At 40.5% G+C, this 17,149-nt stretch overlaps 1 protein-coding gene and 1 pseudogene across 4 annotated transcripts in view; one reads left to right on the top strand and one right to left on the bottom strand.

The window, feature by feature from the left end:
* KLHL7 (kelch like family member 7) overlaps positions 1-9,982 on the bottom strand; it is a 68,960-nt gene extending 58,978 nt beyond the window's left edge. Inside the window, exon 1 of one of the 4 annotated variants that reach the window (XM_047845985.1) lies at positions 9,914-9,982. Coding sequence is in view for 1 of the 4 variants with exons in the window: in XM_047845959.1 (XP_047701915.1) it covers positions 9,612-9,731 (120 nt within the window). In the remaining 3 variants the exon portion in view is untranslated. Of the gene's footprint in view, positions 1-9,611 lie in introns of all 4 variants that reach the window. The other 3 variants (XM_047845977.1, XM_047845959.1, XM_047845968.1) reach the window with 3 other exon arrangements.
* Positions 9,983-12,883: 2,901 nt separating this feature from the next.
* Positions 12,884-14,037, top strand: LOC125153745 (heterogeneous nuclear ribonucleoprotein A1-like; annotated as a pseudogene).
* The last annotated feature ends 3,112 nt before the right edge of the window (positions 14,038-17,149 follow it).

The raw sequence follows: 17,149 nt of genomic DNA, 5'->3' as shown, positions 1-17,149 counted from the left end.
CTCAGAGCCTGGAGCCTGCTTCAGATTCTGTGTCTCCCTCTCTCTCTGCCCCTCCCCTGCTCATGCTCTCTCCCTCTCAAAAATAAATAAACAAATTAAAAAAAAAACAAAACCTAACCTCCCATTTCTGGAAAATTTTCTCATTATGAAAATGGTGAGAGGGCAATTCTCAGAGCCTGATTCTCATTATGGAAACTAGAAGTCAGTTGTTTCTATTATTCACTTACCAGAGCCAAAACCTGGCAAACAATCTAAGGCCAGTCAATTATATGCCAACTTTCAGGATTTTGAATCTTGAGCAAATGATAGAAAGATGGAGAAAAAATCTCTTTACAGTGGTGGCAGAAGCAGCAGGTAGTCAAGACTGTGCCTACACTGTAATGAACTCCAGGGTTTGTGAAGCCTAGCTAATGGAGAATGCCTGATTTCTGCCTGTTTGCCATGCTTGCTCATCTTCCAGCCTGTGGTCAACATTATAAGCTTCCGAACTTCTTACAATAAATTATTTTGACTTAAGAGAGAACATATTTCTTTTGCTGATAACCAAGAATGCCAGTAGACTCGTTGTGATAACAATATCAACAATATTTAACATTAAATAATTTATTAAGAGTTTTCACATTCTCTCTCTCACTATCCCCAACATCAGTAAGGTAGGTCAGTATAATATTATAATCATTATTGTGTAAATATAAACATAAAAGGCTAAAGAAGTTGACTTGCCCAATGTCACACAATTAGGAAGAGCTAGGATTCAAACCCGATCTGTTTGATTCCAAAACTCAAGTTATTTCCACTATAGCATATTGTTTCCCATAGCAATGAGTGACTAAAGACAACATGACTAAAAGAAGTTTTATAGAAGATACAAAGACATTTTAAAATCATTGTTCATGATAAAAGCTTACAGTATAATATTAAATTGTGATTGAATTTAAGTGCAATTCAAAGGTCTAAAAAAGAACTAATTTCATTCTGGCAAACCATTTTCCAGTAGACTAACCTGATACTGAGTATAGAATTTATGACATTTAGCATAGATGGCATATTAAGAGTGCCTCTCTTAAATATTAATCAACCAAATTTTAGACAGTTCAACAGAATGTAACTAAATTATATGCTATATTATGTATTAAAATATATAATATGCCAGCTGTTTTAATAATATGAATCTTTGTAATAGATGCCCACTGGAGTAGCTACCCAACTTGTAATTCTCCATTCCCCAGAAATGGAATACATAAAGTACATAAAATAACCCTTTCAAGATCATGTTTGTGCTACATGATCTTGTTCTCCTTAGCATAGATCATTGATTCAAAGGGTTAACATTCAACCCAAACTAGGTCTATCAGATCCTCTCTCTCCAGGATTTGAAACTCTGAAAGAGAAACAGATTGGCGGTAGTCAGAGCTGAGGTGCAATGAAGGCAGTGTCCTAGAGAGAGGTTAAGAGGCCTCTGGGGTTGGCATGGTTCTTGCAGCTCCCAAATCTTGATTTTCTTCTCCTCAGAGGGAATTTTAATACAATCATGTCTCCTTTAAGATGTGCTTCTGTATTCATTTATTCAACACACATGTGGTAAGTGTCATGATGGCAGTATGCACTTTATACTACCAGAGTTTTTTTTTTTTTTTTAGAAGTACATTTTACTTTTTTGAAGTTTTTATTTAAATTCTAGTTAGTTAATATATAGTACAATATTAGTTTCAGGTATACAATTTAGTGATTCAACACTACCATACAACCCCTGTGCGCATCACAAAAAGTGCATTCTTTACATCCCCTTATTTAACCCACCCAGCCACCCACCTCCTTTCTGGTACAGTTTGCTCTCCACAGTTAAGAGCCTGTTTCTTGGTTTGCCCCTCTCTCTTTCTCCTATGCTTGTTTGTTTCTTAAATTCTGCATATGAGTGAAATCATATGGGATTTGTCTTTCTCTGACTTTGTTTTGTATAATATTCTCTAGCTCCATCCATGTTGTTGCAAATGGCAAGATTTCATTCTTTTTTATGGCTGAATAAAAAGTGTGTGCATCTGTGTGTGTGTGCTTGCATGCGTGTTGTTACCCATTCATCAGTCAGTGGACATGTGGGCTGTTTCCATAGTTTGGCTATTGAAGATAATGATGCTGTAAATATTAGGGTGCATGCATGGTTATTTGAATTAGTATTTTTGTATTCTTTGGGTATATACCACTGGTGTTTAAAGAACATTAATCTCATCCTGGAAAGCTTTGGCCACAGAGGAGGCAGGTCCCTCTCCATGTACTCACCATTCTGTCCTTCCTTTGTCCTCTAAAATCTGCTCCCTCCCCCACCATTCCATTAAAACTTTATTTGCTAAATGCACCACTTTTCAAACCCAGGGAACACTATCTTTTTTTGGCCTCCCTACTACATTTGATACTCCTGTCTCCTCTTCTTTGTAACTTATATCTAGGTTTCAATGACATTATTCCCTGCTGTCTTTCTTCCTTCCACACCTCAATCTCCAATGCACTTTTCTTTCTATCCTTTAAAATGTTGATGTTCCCCTAGAATTTCATCCTGTCTTTTCTTCTTACTTCCTCCTCAATCTCTAGGTATTATCAACCATACCTATGACATCAACTATTTACTTAACAAATATTTGACACCTATGTGGTAGATGTTGGCAATATAGCACTGAATAAGACAGATATTGTCCCTGCCCTCAAGGAACTTAGCGCCTAGTAGCAAAGACATACATACAAAGTGTTTATCTGTCTAATAAAGAAGATCAATGGGTGAAGGAAAGAAATGGAGTATATGTAGTACATGCCCTTGACACAATGAAGGGCATTCAGGGAGGAAGTGCCATTTATGGTTAAGAACTGAGCATGAGTAAGAGGGAAAGAGTTACAAGCACTGATACAACATTTTAGGCTCTGAAGGAAGACAGGTGCCTTGGAGTGAAATGGCTATGAGAACAGTGGTATGAAATCTGACTGAAATAGGATGGGATCAGGTCAGACAGGTCTTTGAAGGCCAGGGTGAGGATAAATATTAATTACAAATCCATGGTAATTAACCTCAAAAAAAAAAAAAAAACCTTCAAAAATACTGCCAGCCATCATAGCATTTCCACTCCACAAAAACTATTTTCCTCAACCTCTAACTTCATTTTCTTCTTCCTTCATTTCAGCAGATGGTCTCATTTGCTACTTTTCAGAGACAGCCTCTGACAGAGGCTCTTTTATTCTGATTCCAAACCTCTCTTCCAACCACTCTTCCTTCCCACTCTGATGAAAGAGAAACTATCCTCCTCCCATGACAGATTAATTACCTTTACTTTAGATCTTATCTCAGGAATCATCTATCAATTATACATTCTGTTTCATATACATTCAACCTCTACATCTCAAATGAATTCTTTCAGTTTTGAAGCACACTTATTCTCCCCAGTTTAAACACATGAAACCAAACAACCTTCATTTGGACTCCCCTACTCCCTTCTGGGCCAAGTTTCTCCAAAAATATTGTCTCAATGGTCTCATATCCTACTCATGCCAATCTGACTTCCATCTGTTTTCCAATCAAAACACACTACAGTCAACAACTCCCCTGTGTTGCTATATCATATCTTGACTTCTCATAGGCTTCAAAATTTGCCATCCTCCTTCTGAAACAATTTCTTCCCCAATTCTGAAAATTCTCTTTCCTCTTATTCTTCTGGCCTTTTTTCGGGGGGGGGGGGGGGTGTCTCCTTTATAGGCTCCTTCCTATTCTTTATCCCAGACTCCTGACTCTCCATAGTTTCAACAAAGTTATCTTCTATCTGCAGATAATCACAAATTTACACTTAAAAAAATTTTTTTAAGTAAACTCTATCCCCAAAATGGGGCTTGAATTCACAACCCTGAAATCAAGAGTTGTGCACTCTACTGCTCTACCTACTGACCAAGCCAGCCAGGTGCACCACAAATTTATACTTTTACCCCACAACTCTCAAACCTGTCAGTTCATTATATACCTTACTGTCTCATGGCATTGTGAACTGAACATATCTAAAATACAACCTATAATCCTTTGCTCAAAGCCTTGATCCTTTTCTCTAGTGTCTCCTCTCTTGGTGGCTAATGTCATCATCTATCTAGTTATGAATTCTAGAACCCTACAGGTCATAACTGACAACGTGTATTAAATCCCTCAGCATCGAATCAACCACCATATCACAAGAGCAACAAAAATAGCCAACATTATCAGGTCATGCTTTATTTTACTTTGGCTATCTAATTTAGTCATCACAACCACATGTGAGAGTTATCATCACCAAGATCTATTGATTTTACCTCCTAAATCTTGAATATGTCATCTTTTCCTCATTGCTACTGCCGCTACCACCTTAGTCCAAGGGACCATCTGAGTTACTGAACAACTTCCTATTTGGTCTGCCAACAACCACTCTGAGAGTTCTCCCATTTGGCCACAGATTAGGCACCATCTTTTTCAAAAGAAAAACAAATACTCACAGATCCCTTTCTGTTTCTGTCACACTCACACACCCCGCATCTGAAGGGGTTTTAGGATAGAGGCAACCCCCCCTAATGTCTTATGAGACTATGCATGGACAGTTCTCTACTTCTCCAGTTTCATGTTCGCCATCCTCCCCCTTATGTTCTGTGCTCCAGTCACACTGGCCTTTAATCAGTATCTTTCACTTGCCATTCTATGAGTGATAAGTAGGTCATTTGACTCAGAACCTCTGCATTTGTTGTTCCATCTACCTAAGAGGCTCCTCCTTAAGGTGCCCTTACTCTTATTTCAGCTTTCAGTTCATTTACCAGTTTCCTGGGGAAATCTTCCTGAAGTCAAATGATTTATTCATATGCCCTCACTGTACTATGTTCTTCTCTTTAGTAATACCTACCACTGTTGCAATTTCACATTTGTGTGTGTATGACTGCTTGACTAATGTCTCTCTTACTAGACAAAACCCACATGAAGACAGGGACTGTCTGGTTTTGCTCATCACTGCAATTAAACAATCTAGCAAAATGCCTAGCATACAGTGGGTCTCAATAAATATTCATCTGAAGGGCTGAGTTAGAAAGTCAAACTGAGGTAAGGGAATCAATCAACAGTGAGCCAAAAAAGGCAGTGAATCTACCCACCTTTTGGTTTTAACAAGGGGGAGAGAGGTATTATTTACAGGGGAATGTTGAGACTAACAATAGGTGGATTGGTTTGGTTGGCTTAAAAGCTAGGGAGGTTAAAACATGACTGAATGTTGATGGCTAGAGTCTAGTAGAAAAGAAGTTAAGGGTGCTTAGCAGAGATGGAGTAACCAACAATATAACTTTTCTGACCAGACTAATACTGAGTCAAAGCCCAGGTGAAATCACTGGCTTTAGATGGAAAAGAGGCAGCTTCTTCATGGTAGCAAAATAAAATGTGACAAAATAGGCTTAAAGACTTGGTGGTAGAAAGTTAAAAGTTAGATAGTTCCAAACTAATGTCTTCTATTTATTTGTGATATCACAAGAGGGATGCCCTACTGAAAATGAGGATATAGAGAAAAGACTCAGGTTAGAGAAAAACAGTAAAATTAATGGAAAGTAGGATTGATCACCAGTACTGACAGCCCTGTTGAAATTGGGACTTACCTAGCAGAGGACTGTTCAATAATGGGATATTCTCCAGCTGTGCTTGGAAGCCTTGCACAAATAAGGTAAATTGTCATCAATGCTTTAGGCCAGATGGATGTGAAAAAAAGGCTGAATGTCAAGAAAGCCTGGGGCATTTGAAAGGGAGTGAAGAGAGAGATGATTATCTCCTAAACTGGACAGACAAAAGGAGAAGGCAGCAATTAAGAATAGGAAGGTCTGAATGATGGGAGTTGTATATGGGAACTGTTAGCTGAATTAAGACAGACAAAGCTGGTAGAAAATACATGCCCAAGAAGTGTTTCTCTTACTGAAGATTTAATGCAGAGGGTTTAGATCATTCACAAGAGACCCTAAAGAAAATGACTACCAGTAGTTAACAATCTTTAAGAGGTGACTGTACAGAAGCTGAGTCCTTTTAGTTGGTAAATAATCCCAGTTAACTGCTCAGCATCCAGTCTTCAAATCAGCTTTTTTTTTGGTTCTCTCACATAATTCTCAATAGGGCTTTAACATAAGCTTTTTTTTTTTTTTTCAACGTTTATTTATTTTTGGGACAGAGAGAGACAGAGCATGAACGGGGGAGGGGCAGAGAGAGAGGGAGACACAGAATCGGAAACAGGCTCCAGGCTCTGAGCCATCAGCCCAGAGCCTGACGCGGGGCTCGAACTCACGGACCGCGAGATGGTGACCTGGCTGAAGTCGGACGCTTAACCGACTGTGCCACCCAGGCGCCCCTAACATAAGCTTTTAAATTCTAATTATGCTTTAATTCACTTAACATGAGAAAACTATAAGCTACAGTGGTACTCCAAAAGGTCTCAAAACATATCTCTCAAATGTTAAGGGTCTCCTAGACTTCATTAACACAGTGAGAGCAACTGGATAGGAGCAGTAGTGACTATGACCCAGCCCTCCTTTGTAGAGCCCCTCTCTAGTGTTTCAGGTAATAAAATTAATCTAAACAAAAAGTTAGGGAAATAAAAAGGTCCTCAACCTAATAAGATGCTACAATACACCCACCAGAATGGCTAACGTTATAAAGACTGACAATACTAAGTGCTGACAAAGATGAGAGCAAAACCCTCTCTCGTACACAGCTGGAATGAGCATGAACTGACACAACTTTGGAAATTACAGGACAGTGTCTATCAAAGCTAAATGTAGTGTAACCTATGACTCCACAGCTCTGCTCTTATGTAGTTCCCAACAGAAATGCAGACATGCACACATCCAAAGACATGTACAAAATATACAAAACATTCCAAGTAGAACTAGTCTTTATAGTGCCAAACTAGAAATGACTCAAATGTCCATAATGATGGAATGGATAAATGTGGTGTATTCATACAATGGAATACTAAGCACAACGAGGATGTACTAAAGTGACACAGAACGACATAATAAATCTCACAAACATAATGTTAGCTTTAAGAAGCCAAGACTCAAGAATGTATACAGTAGGATTTCATTTATATAAGTTCAAAAACAGAAAAAACAGATCTATGGTGATAGAAGTTGGAACAGTGGTTGCCTTTGGTGGGGGGGGGTAGTGATTCAGAAGAGTGTAAAGGGGGACCTCTTGTGTACTCTTCATGTTCTATTTCTTATCGTTGATGGTGTGTTTAGTTTGTAATAATTCAATGAGCTGCATGTTTATGATTTGTATCCTTTTAGTGAATTCTCTACTTCATTGGAAAGTTTACTTAAAAATAAAAGGCTAGAAATGACTGCAAGGATGATGAAGGAAAAGGGGCCCATAAGAAGCTGAGGCTGCTGATTCTGTACAACCTCCTTGGCCACTACGTATAGAATTGACTGCTCTGTTATGGAGAGATGAAATGACCTAAGTCATATTTATCTAAGATCACAAAACTAATTAATGGTACAGCAGCAATTTGAATTCAGGTATTCTAATTTCAGTGTTCTCAAGTTCTTGTAAGAATGTTTCTGGGTGTGTACAGAGGGGTCCTTGTCATCTAGGCACTCATTATCCTGATCCCCAAAGTAATGAAGTCATATGGGAAAGAAAAAAGAGTCACAACACAAAAATATTCACTGAAGAACAAGAACACTTATAAAACTGGTTCTCATTCAAACATTCTTCCTCTGGCTCAGACCACTTTCTATTTCTGCCAATCCCATCAAATGCCCTTGTCAGTCATTCTTGGTGAGTCTCTCCTGTGTTACGACGTTAAACAGAACAATACGAGTACAATGTACATCAACTGCAAAGGAAACTGCACATCTTGCAAAAGGATTCCATGAAGTTGGTGAAAATTCTACTGGAGAATACCTTAAAAACATGCAAAACCATTGACAAAAAGAGAACCGGCAGATTAAGATCAGTGAACCACTGTGGAAGAGATCTCTGGTTGTTCCAGCTCTATTTTCCCCTACTACACAGTAACAGAATCCTGATTTTTCAGTAACTTTATTTCTAGTTTAACAGTGGATAAACAGAGGTTAACATAGTCTAAAGCTAAATCTAAGAAATGGATACAATTCAATTTTTGAACCCAAACAGTTAAACATACAATCCCCTTTTCCTCAAGTAAACAGCTGATGCTGCAACCCAGCTGCAACCTATCTACATAAGGAATGAGGCAAGCTTTACAATGCTGGAGTCCACAGATGAAACCACCTCTCTGGGGGTGGGGGAGGGGGGCGGGGGGGGGGGAGGATTCCTGGAAACAAATTTGAGCACTGGTTAACTGTGTTCAACTGCCCTTTAGGAGCACACACTTGTTAAATGCACCAGTAATTTGAAGTCACCGGTGTTGCAAATATAAAAAGGTTTACATGAAAGGAACTTGAATGTATACATGAAAATAGATACATGAAAGTCAGTTACATACAATACTGAATGCAGACATTCACGGCGACTTTGGCACAAAAGCCGGGGAAGATTTAAAGGCATTCAGACAGATCTCTACCGCATTCATGCACCATGCCAGGAGCTGATGAACAAAGACAAGATCCCTGCAGTCAGAGTTTGCTTCAAGAAATCAGAAGCTAGGATCTTCTTACAAATCTCAAATTCCTGTACTGTTCTCCATATTCCCATCAAAACCACTAGATAAGCAAACCAGGTTTTGCAGTTCATACACCCTGCTTTTGTCTTCTTTGGAAACAGGACCACAGTTACAGAACAGAAACATTCCCACATCTAAGATGCCTATTTGCTACAAATAAAGCTTACGGTAACCAAGTGACTTTTCTATACTTATTGGTATAAGATGTTATGGAATTAAAAAAAAAAAACCCACCAAAAAACCTCTCTTGTCTACATCCTCCGCGTTAAAATCCGTTCTTTTCATCACCCACCTTTCGCCGACGTGAAGACGGTCATTAATGCGCCACACGTCAAGGACAGAACAAAGAGCTCCTCTTAATAACAGAGGCGCAGAGGAGCCTTAAAAGACTGCGCGGTATTTATCGGTGACTGTTTCTGCTCTAAATTAACACGTACAGGAGGATTTGCCTTCAACTAGCTCCACCCGGGGAACACAGACGAGGGGCGGGGATCCTTATCTAAGAGTAGCTGATTTCAGGCCAGCAATGCTTCTCCCTTCTGAGGGGGCTTCGGGCTGGGCTGTGCCAATGGGCTTCTTCGCACGAGATCTCACGACACCTTAACGCGGCGGCTCGCCAATGGAAGGATCCTCGCCTCACAAAGAGATAACTAGGGCAGAGCTGTTACACAACCGATACGCGATGCCGAATATGCCAGCCCAGGAGTCTCCCAGGAGCCTGACTTGCGAGCCACGCAGCACCGGCAGACGAGGAGACGCTTCTGCTCGACAAATGGTTAACGCGACCCTCTACTAACAGCAGCTCGGCTGGCGTGCGAAAATGGAAGGAAAGGCGAGGACAGAGGAGAGTCGCGATCACCACCGGGCGCGGTTTCGGCCCAGGGAGCCAGGGGCGCGAGTCCCGGACCCCCTCCCCCCTGGCGTCCGTCACTCCCACAAAGGCGGTACCTGTTTCCGCATGTTATTCATGACGCCCATGAAGCCCGCCAACAATTTAGCTTCTTCTCGAGCAGCAAGTTTCTTCTCGGTCTTCTTCTTGCTGCTCTTCTCCACCCCGGAGGCTGCCATCCTCCGTCAGCTCCGTTCACGCCCGGGGCTGTGGCCGGGCCGAGCGGCGGGGGGCTGCACGCTCAGGGCACGCCGGGGCTTCTGCTTACCAAACACCGCGGCCGGGACTGCGGCTGCAGTGCCCTGCTGCCGGCGCGGCCACTGCGGAAGGACAAGGCCTGGCGGCCCCCTCAGAAACTCACCGGGAGGCGACGTCGCGGGCTCAGCGGCGTCCCGACCGAACTGGAGCCGGGCTGAGGAGTCTGCGCACTTCGCTCACGGGGGCGGGGCACTATGAAGGGAGCGGTGGGCGGGGCGTGCGCGTCACAGAGGCGCGCCGCTCCCTGCGACGCGGCGCTGGGCGGGAGGCTGGGTCGCCACCTGGAGCAGGAACGGTTTTGACTTTCAGCGGCCCCAAGGACGAGCGAGCGCTTCCATTTCCCCAAGTCAGATTTTATAAATTTAGGTTATGTGGTGAGATTATATGTATATATTTGGAAGCGTAGGCGGTAGGACACATTAGGGTGTCTCCCGTTAGCGTAAGCTCCTTAGGAACAGGATTGGTCTTTTCTTCACTGCAGCATCAGACGCAAACTGTAGGCGCTCAATATATATTTATTAAATGATGAAAGATGTTCACGTACTGCCAGTGAAAGGCGTATTACACAGAATACAAGATTTATTTGCTTGGGATTCATAGAGCAAAAACGTAGTCCCGTTGGCGTCTCCCTGATGTGGAACGCCTGCCTACTTAGGCTGGATTACTGTGTTTGAAACCAGAAGATCAGGTGTCAGCTCCAGAAATCTTCAGTTAGTCTTCCCCAAATATTCTACCGGAACTCAATCACAGAACGCAAGAAAAGACTTTTGGTGACTCTAATAATCGTTCTAGTGCATGATAATATACAAGATCATTTGAAATTATACATTGTTTCACATTCTGAAAAATTTCTACATAACCCAGAGGGTAGATTTTCTACCTATGTCTATATGGGTATATATGGAGACATGCTTTATGGAAAATAACATGCTATTGAAGTATTATGCTTTCTCTTCATGAAGACAAACTATACAATAACTCAAATGAAAAAGCAAGGGGTATATAAGCCTCCATTTTTACGAAAGTCTAAGGCATTTATGCCTCTGTGCACTTTATCTTTCTTCTCTTAATCTAGAGGTTCTCAGATCTTGTATTTTAGCTAGTTCATAATTTGAGGTTTTATACTGGACCCTGGCAATAGAAACCATTTATTCCTCATGAAATTAGAAATGAGGAAAACCCTATGTACTTCATCAAATGCCCCAGGACACTGAAGAATATGAGTGCATTTAAATATTTATTTTAATTGAAAGGAAGTGGAAACCTGTCTTCTAACTCTTGAGGCCTTGGGAGTCACTAAGGATCCATGATTCCAAAGCAGAAATACAGGTGAGGAGATGGAATACTCATCTGTAACAAGGCAAAAAAACCCAAGAAACAGTAATCACCTACTTGATGTTAAATCAATCCTTTTACATATTGCAGAATATGCCTCCTTTTATTGTGCTTTGCTTTATTGTACTTTGCAGGTATTGCACTTTTTTAAATTTAAGGTTTGTGGTAATACTGTGGTGAGCAAGTCCTCATTTCAGTCTGCTGATAAGCACAATTTTTCCAACTGCATTTGTTCACTTTGTGGGTCACATTTTGGTAATTCTAGCAGTATTTTATATTATTATGTTTGTTATGGTACTCTTGATCAGTGACCTTTGATGTTACCATTCTAATTATTTTGGGGTGCCACAAACTGTCCCTATATAAGATAGTGAACTTGATAAATATGTGTGTTCTGGCTCTTTCACCAACCAGCTGTTTCCCTGTCTGTCTTTCCTCAGGCCTCCCTATTCCCTGAGATGCATCAATGAGGGAATTAGGTCAATTAATAACCCTAATGGGCTCTAAGTGTTCAAGGGAAAGGAAGAGCTACACATCTGTCACTTTAAATCAAAAGCTAGAAATGATTAAGCTTAGTGAGGAAGACATGTTGAAAGTGAGATAGGCCAAAAGCTAGGTCTTTTGCACCAAACTGTTAGCCAACCTGTGAAGGCAAAAGAAAAGTTCTTGATGGAAATTAAAAGTACTACTCCAGTGAACATACAAATGATTAAGTGAAACAGCATTACTGCTTATATGAAGAAAGGTTTAGTGCTCTAGATAGAAGATCAAACCAGCCACAACATTCCCTTAAGCCAAAGCCTAATCCAGAGCACAATCTTAACCCTCTTCAATTCTATGAATCCTGAGAGAGGTGAGGAAGCTGCAGAAAATTGAAGCTAGCGGAGGTTGGTTCATGAGGTTTAAGGAAAGAGCTATGTCCGTAACACAAAAGTGCAAGGTGAAGTGGTGATGATGTAGAAGCCATATGAAGTTATGTACAAGATCTAGCTAAGGCAATTAATGAAATGTGGCTACACTGAACAACAGATTTTCAATCTAGACTAAACAGGCTTCTATTGGAAAAGAGGCCACCTGGTATTTTCATAGCTAAGGAAGAATAGTCAATGCCTGATTTTAAAGTTTCAAAGGACAGTGTTACTCTCTTGGGGCTAATGAAGCTGGTGGCTTTAAGTTGAAGCCGATGCTCATTTACCATTCCAAAAATCCTAGGACCCTTAATAATTATGCTAAATTTACATGGAAAAACAAAACCTAGGTAATGGCACATTTGTTTACAATATGATTTACTTAATATTTTAGCCCCACTGTTGAGATCTGCTTCCTTTCAAAATATGACTGCTCATTGACAATACCCCTGGTGACCCAAGAGCTCTGATGGAGATATAAAACAAAGATTTTCATGCCTGCTAACACAACATCCATTCTGCAGCTCATGGGTCAAAGAGTAATTTTGACTCATTATTTAAGAAACACATTTCGGGGCACCTGCATGCCTCAATGGATTAAGTGTCTGACTCTTGATTTTCGCTCAGGTCATGATCTCATGGTTGTGAGAGTGAGCCCGAGGTAGAGCCCTGCATTGAGCCCTGCATCAAGCAGATTCTCTCTCTTGCTTTCTGCCTGTAGATGCCGTCATGTCAGAGTCTCCCAAAGAGCCTGAACAGCTGCGGTTTTCATCAGAGGTTTGGGCTTTGAACCAACCGATGAGAGTCTGAGGAGCCATTTTGAGTAATGGGGGAACGCCTACAGACTGTGTGGTAATGAGAGATCCAACACCAAGCGCTCCAGAGACTTTGGGTTTGTCACGTACGCCATTGTGGAAGAGGTGGACACAGCCATGAATGCAAGGCCACACAAGGTGGATGGAAGAGTTGTAGAACCAGAGAGGGCTGTCTCAAGAGACGAGTCTCAAAGACCTGGTGCCCGCTTAACTGTGAAAACGATTTCTGTCGGTGGCGTTAAAGAAGACCCTGAAGCACACATCCTAGAGATTATTTTGAACAGAATGGGAAAACTGAAGTGACTGAAATCATGGCTGACCGAGGTAGTGGCAAGAAGAGAATTTTGCTTTTGTAACATTTAATGATCATGACTCTGTAGACAAGATTGTCATTCAAAAATACCATACTGTGAACGGCCACACTGGGAAGTGAGGAGAGCCCTATTTAAGCAGGAGATGGCTGGTGCTTCAGCCAGCCAGAAAGGTCAAAGTGGTCCTGGAAACTTTGGTGGTGGTTGTGGTGGGAATGACAACTCTGGTCGTGGGGGAAACTTCAGTGGGCGAGGTGGCTCTGGTGGCAGGCGAGGTGGCTTTGGTGGCAATCGAGGTGGTGGTGGACGTGGTGGCAGTGTGGATGGCTGTAACGGATTTGGTAATGATGGAAGCAATTTTGGAGGTGGCGGAAGCTATAATGATTTTGGCAATTACAACAATCAATCTTCAAATTTTGGACCCCTGCAAGGAGGGAAGTTTGGAGGCAGAAGCTCTGCGCCCTATGGTGGTGGAGGCCAATACTTTGTCAAACCAGAAACCAAGGTGGCTGTGGCAGTTCCAGCAGCAGCAGTAGCTATGGCAGTGGCAGAAGGTTTTAATTACTGTCGGGAAACGAAGCTTAGCAGGAGAGGAGAGCCAGAGAAGTGACAGGGAAGCTACAGGTTACAACAGGTTTGTGAGCTCAGCCAAGCACGGTGGTGGCAGGGCCTAGCTGCCACAAAGGAGCCATGTTTTAGACAATATTCATATGTATGGGCTAAAACCCAAGGACTATATTCATGACTAATTATATAACAGTTTATTTTAGTTTCTGTTCTGTGGAAAGTGTAATGCACTCCAACAAAGGGTTTTAATGTAGATATTTTTTTTGCACCCATGCTGTTGATTTCTCAATGTAATAATCTAATCATAATGCTGTATAACTATGTCTTTAAAAATAAAAGATTCTCTCTCTCTCTCCCTCTCATGCATGGAGGAGAAGAAAATAATAAATAGAATAAATAATAAATAAAAGTAATAAATATTTTTTAAAAATAAAAATAAAAAAATTTTCTTTAAAATAAATAAAAATAAAAATACATTTGTAAGGCTATAGCTGCCATAGACAGTTATTCGTCTGATAAGTCTGAGAAAAGTAAATTGAAAATCTTCTGGAAAGGATTCACCATTTTAGATGCCATTACAAGCATTCATAACCCATGGGAAGAGGTCAAAATGTCAACATTTACAGGAGTTTGGAAGAAGTTGATTACAACCCTTATGGATGACTTGGAGGGGTTGAAGACTTCAGTGCAGGACAAAACTGTAAACGTGATGGAAACAGCAAGAGAACTAGAACCAGAGATGAAGACTGAAGATATAATTGAGTTGCTGCAATCTCAAGATCAGACTTTAATGGATGGGGAGTTACTTCTTATGCAGGAGCAAAGAAAGTGGTTTCTTCAGATGGAATCTGCTCCTGGTTAGGAACTGTGAAGACTGTTGAAATGACAAGGATTGAGAATACTACAGAAACTTAGTTAATAAAGCAGCAGCAAGGTCTGAGAGGATTGACTCCAATTTTGAAAAAATTTTACTCCTACTGTGAGTAAAATGCTATCAAACAGCATCACATGCTACAGGGAAATCAGCTGTGAAAGGAGGAGTCCACTGAAGCAGCAAACTTCATAGTTGTCTTATTTTAAGAAATGGCACAGCCACCCCAGGCTTCAGCAACCCACCACCCTGACCAGTCAGCAGTCATCAATATCAAGGTAAGATCCTCCACCAGGGAAAAGATTATGGCTTTCTGAAAGTTCAGATGATGATTAGCAATTTTTAGTAATAAAGAATTTTACAATTAATGTATGTACATTGTTTTTAAGGCATAATGCTATTGCATGCTTAATAGACTATAGTGTAAGGATAATTTTTATATGCATTGGGAAAGCATAAAATTCATTTGACTCACTGTATTATGATTTTTGCCTTATTTCAGTAATCTGGAACTGAACCATAATATCTCCAAGGTATGCCTATGTAGCACAAGGTTAAGCATGAAAACTTGCCTGGATGCCAGTCAAGCAGCCCCACTCCTTAGTTGTTCAACTTGGGGCAAATTGGTCAACTTCTCTTATGCCTCAGCATCTCTATTTGTAAGAATAGAACCTACCACATGGAACTGGTATAAGGATTCCAAAAATGCTTAGATTGGTGCCACGCTGAGACAAACAATATTACTTTACTGAGTAATAATTTCACTGTTATTATTTAATCCAGAATTCCCCAAAATGTGTTCCTCAGAATTCTAGTGCTATGAACAATCCCTATCCCCCTGAAATAGGATCCCTGTGAATACAATTTTGGGAAATAAGATATATGTTCTTAGAGAAAATCCCAAATATATTTACATATGAAGTTTTTGGCAAAGACTTTGCTGTGCCTATTGCTTGAACGTAATCAAGTTTGCCATAATATACTGCCTTGGGCATCAGGTTAGCCTGTTCCTATTTTCCATCCACAAATTATTTGATATTCTATCCACTTACAGTATGGGACTCTAAAGCTACCCTTGTCCTATGAGACTTTACTTATACTTGGTATAGCTTATTGGATCAAAGTTGAACACCTGAGCCGAAGAAAGCCAATTAATAAACTGGTGGGGAGAGCAATTAGCTTCTCTCTGGAAACTGGACAAATAGATGTTAGTGAGCTGGCACTTAGCAATTCTACAGGGTATATGTACAAGGGGCTCAGGCAGCCATCTTAGGGCCATGTGCATAGATAAGCAGAGTAAAGCAGTCTGCAGAAACTACATAGAGGAAAAGAAACCCAGAGATCCAGAGAGAAATCAAAGGAGAGACCAGGTGGTGTGTGTGTGTGTGTGTGTGTGTGTGTGTGTGTGTGTGTGTGTGTGTATGAATGTGTGTGTGTGTGAGAGAGAGAGAGAGAGAGAGAGAGAGAGAGAGAGGGAAATAGAGGCAGAGACAGAGACATATAGTGAGGTTAAGCTTAAAATTCAGGATCTCTAATAGGCCCTTTTCAAGGTTGGAGTCCTAGCAATGTGTTCATATAGTCATTTGGTTTTGTAAAATTTCTAAAAGATATTGTAACCATACTAGGTTGAGTCTGTTGTCTCATTCTACTCTGATTTTATCTCTATATATTTCTTTTACTATAAAGTGGTGTGGGAGTGGACATGGATTTTTTGAGACATGACTAAGAACAAATTGAGCTTGGGATACATTTTGTTGGGGTTTAGTAGCATATACTTTTGTGGATCATAGTTACTTCTATATAATTAGGTTATTTTCAGCCCTTCAATGTAGGTATGACTTCCAGGCATAGTCCTTGTGCCCACTGTGCCAATTCTGTGCTGCAATGTCAAGATGTAGGGCCAGAGATCTTATCACAATATATTCTACAGTGCCCAATACCATAAGGAGTGGAGGAAAAACAAGTGTGAAATATATAAAGCTAGAAGCTTGTCTGTGGAAAATTCTTTCAATCTTCAGTTGTGTAAAATGGTAGGCAAAAAAGATTTAGTGTTCATTGAATTCTAGTCAAAAATGGTAGAAATATGCTTGTCATGCATATATTTTATAATACAGCATATAAGTTACAAGCGTGACCTCAGCTTGCAAAATGGTGGAGTAAGTTGGACCTCTGAAAATCGATTCCTCCCTGAAAGCGACAAGAACACTAGGGAACTGTCAAAATCAGCTTTTTCAGGTTGCTAGAAACTAGGTAAAGGCTTGAAATAATCTAAGGAGTATTTTTTTGTATCTTGTTTTCTTTCCTCAAATATTATGTTTATGAAGCTCATCGCCCTTAATACTTACAGCTTTATCATTTTTTTTTTACGCAATGTAATTTTTTGTTGTGTCCATATCCATCCTTTATCCATTTTCCTATTAGGGTACATTTAGGTTGTTTAGACTTTTTCTCTATCACCAAAACATAGCTATTCATATATAAATACATATCTCCTTGGATATATGTGTGAGATTCTATGGTCCAGGTGTGGAA

This window comes from Prionailurus viverrinus, chromosome A2, assembly GCF_022837055.1.
Source record: "Prionailurus viverrinus isolate Anna chromosome A2, UM_Priviv_1.0, whole genome shotgun sequence".
Classification (NCBI taxonomy): domain Eukaryota; kingdom Metazoa; phylum Chordata; class Mammalia; order Carnivora; family Felidae; genus Prionailurus; species Prionailurus viverrinus.
This window is presented reverse-complemented; position numbering and strand designations above follow the sequence as displayed.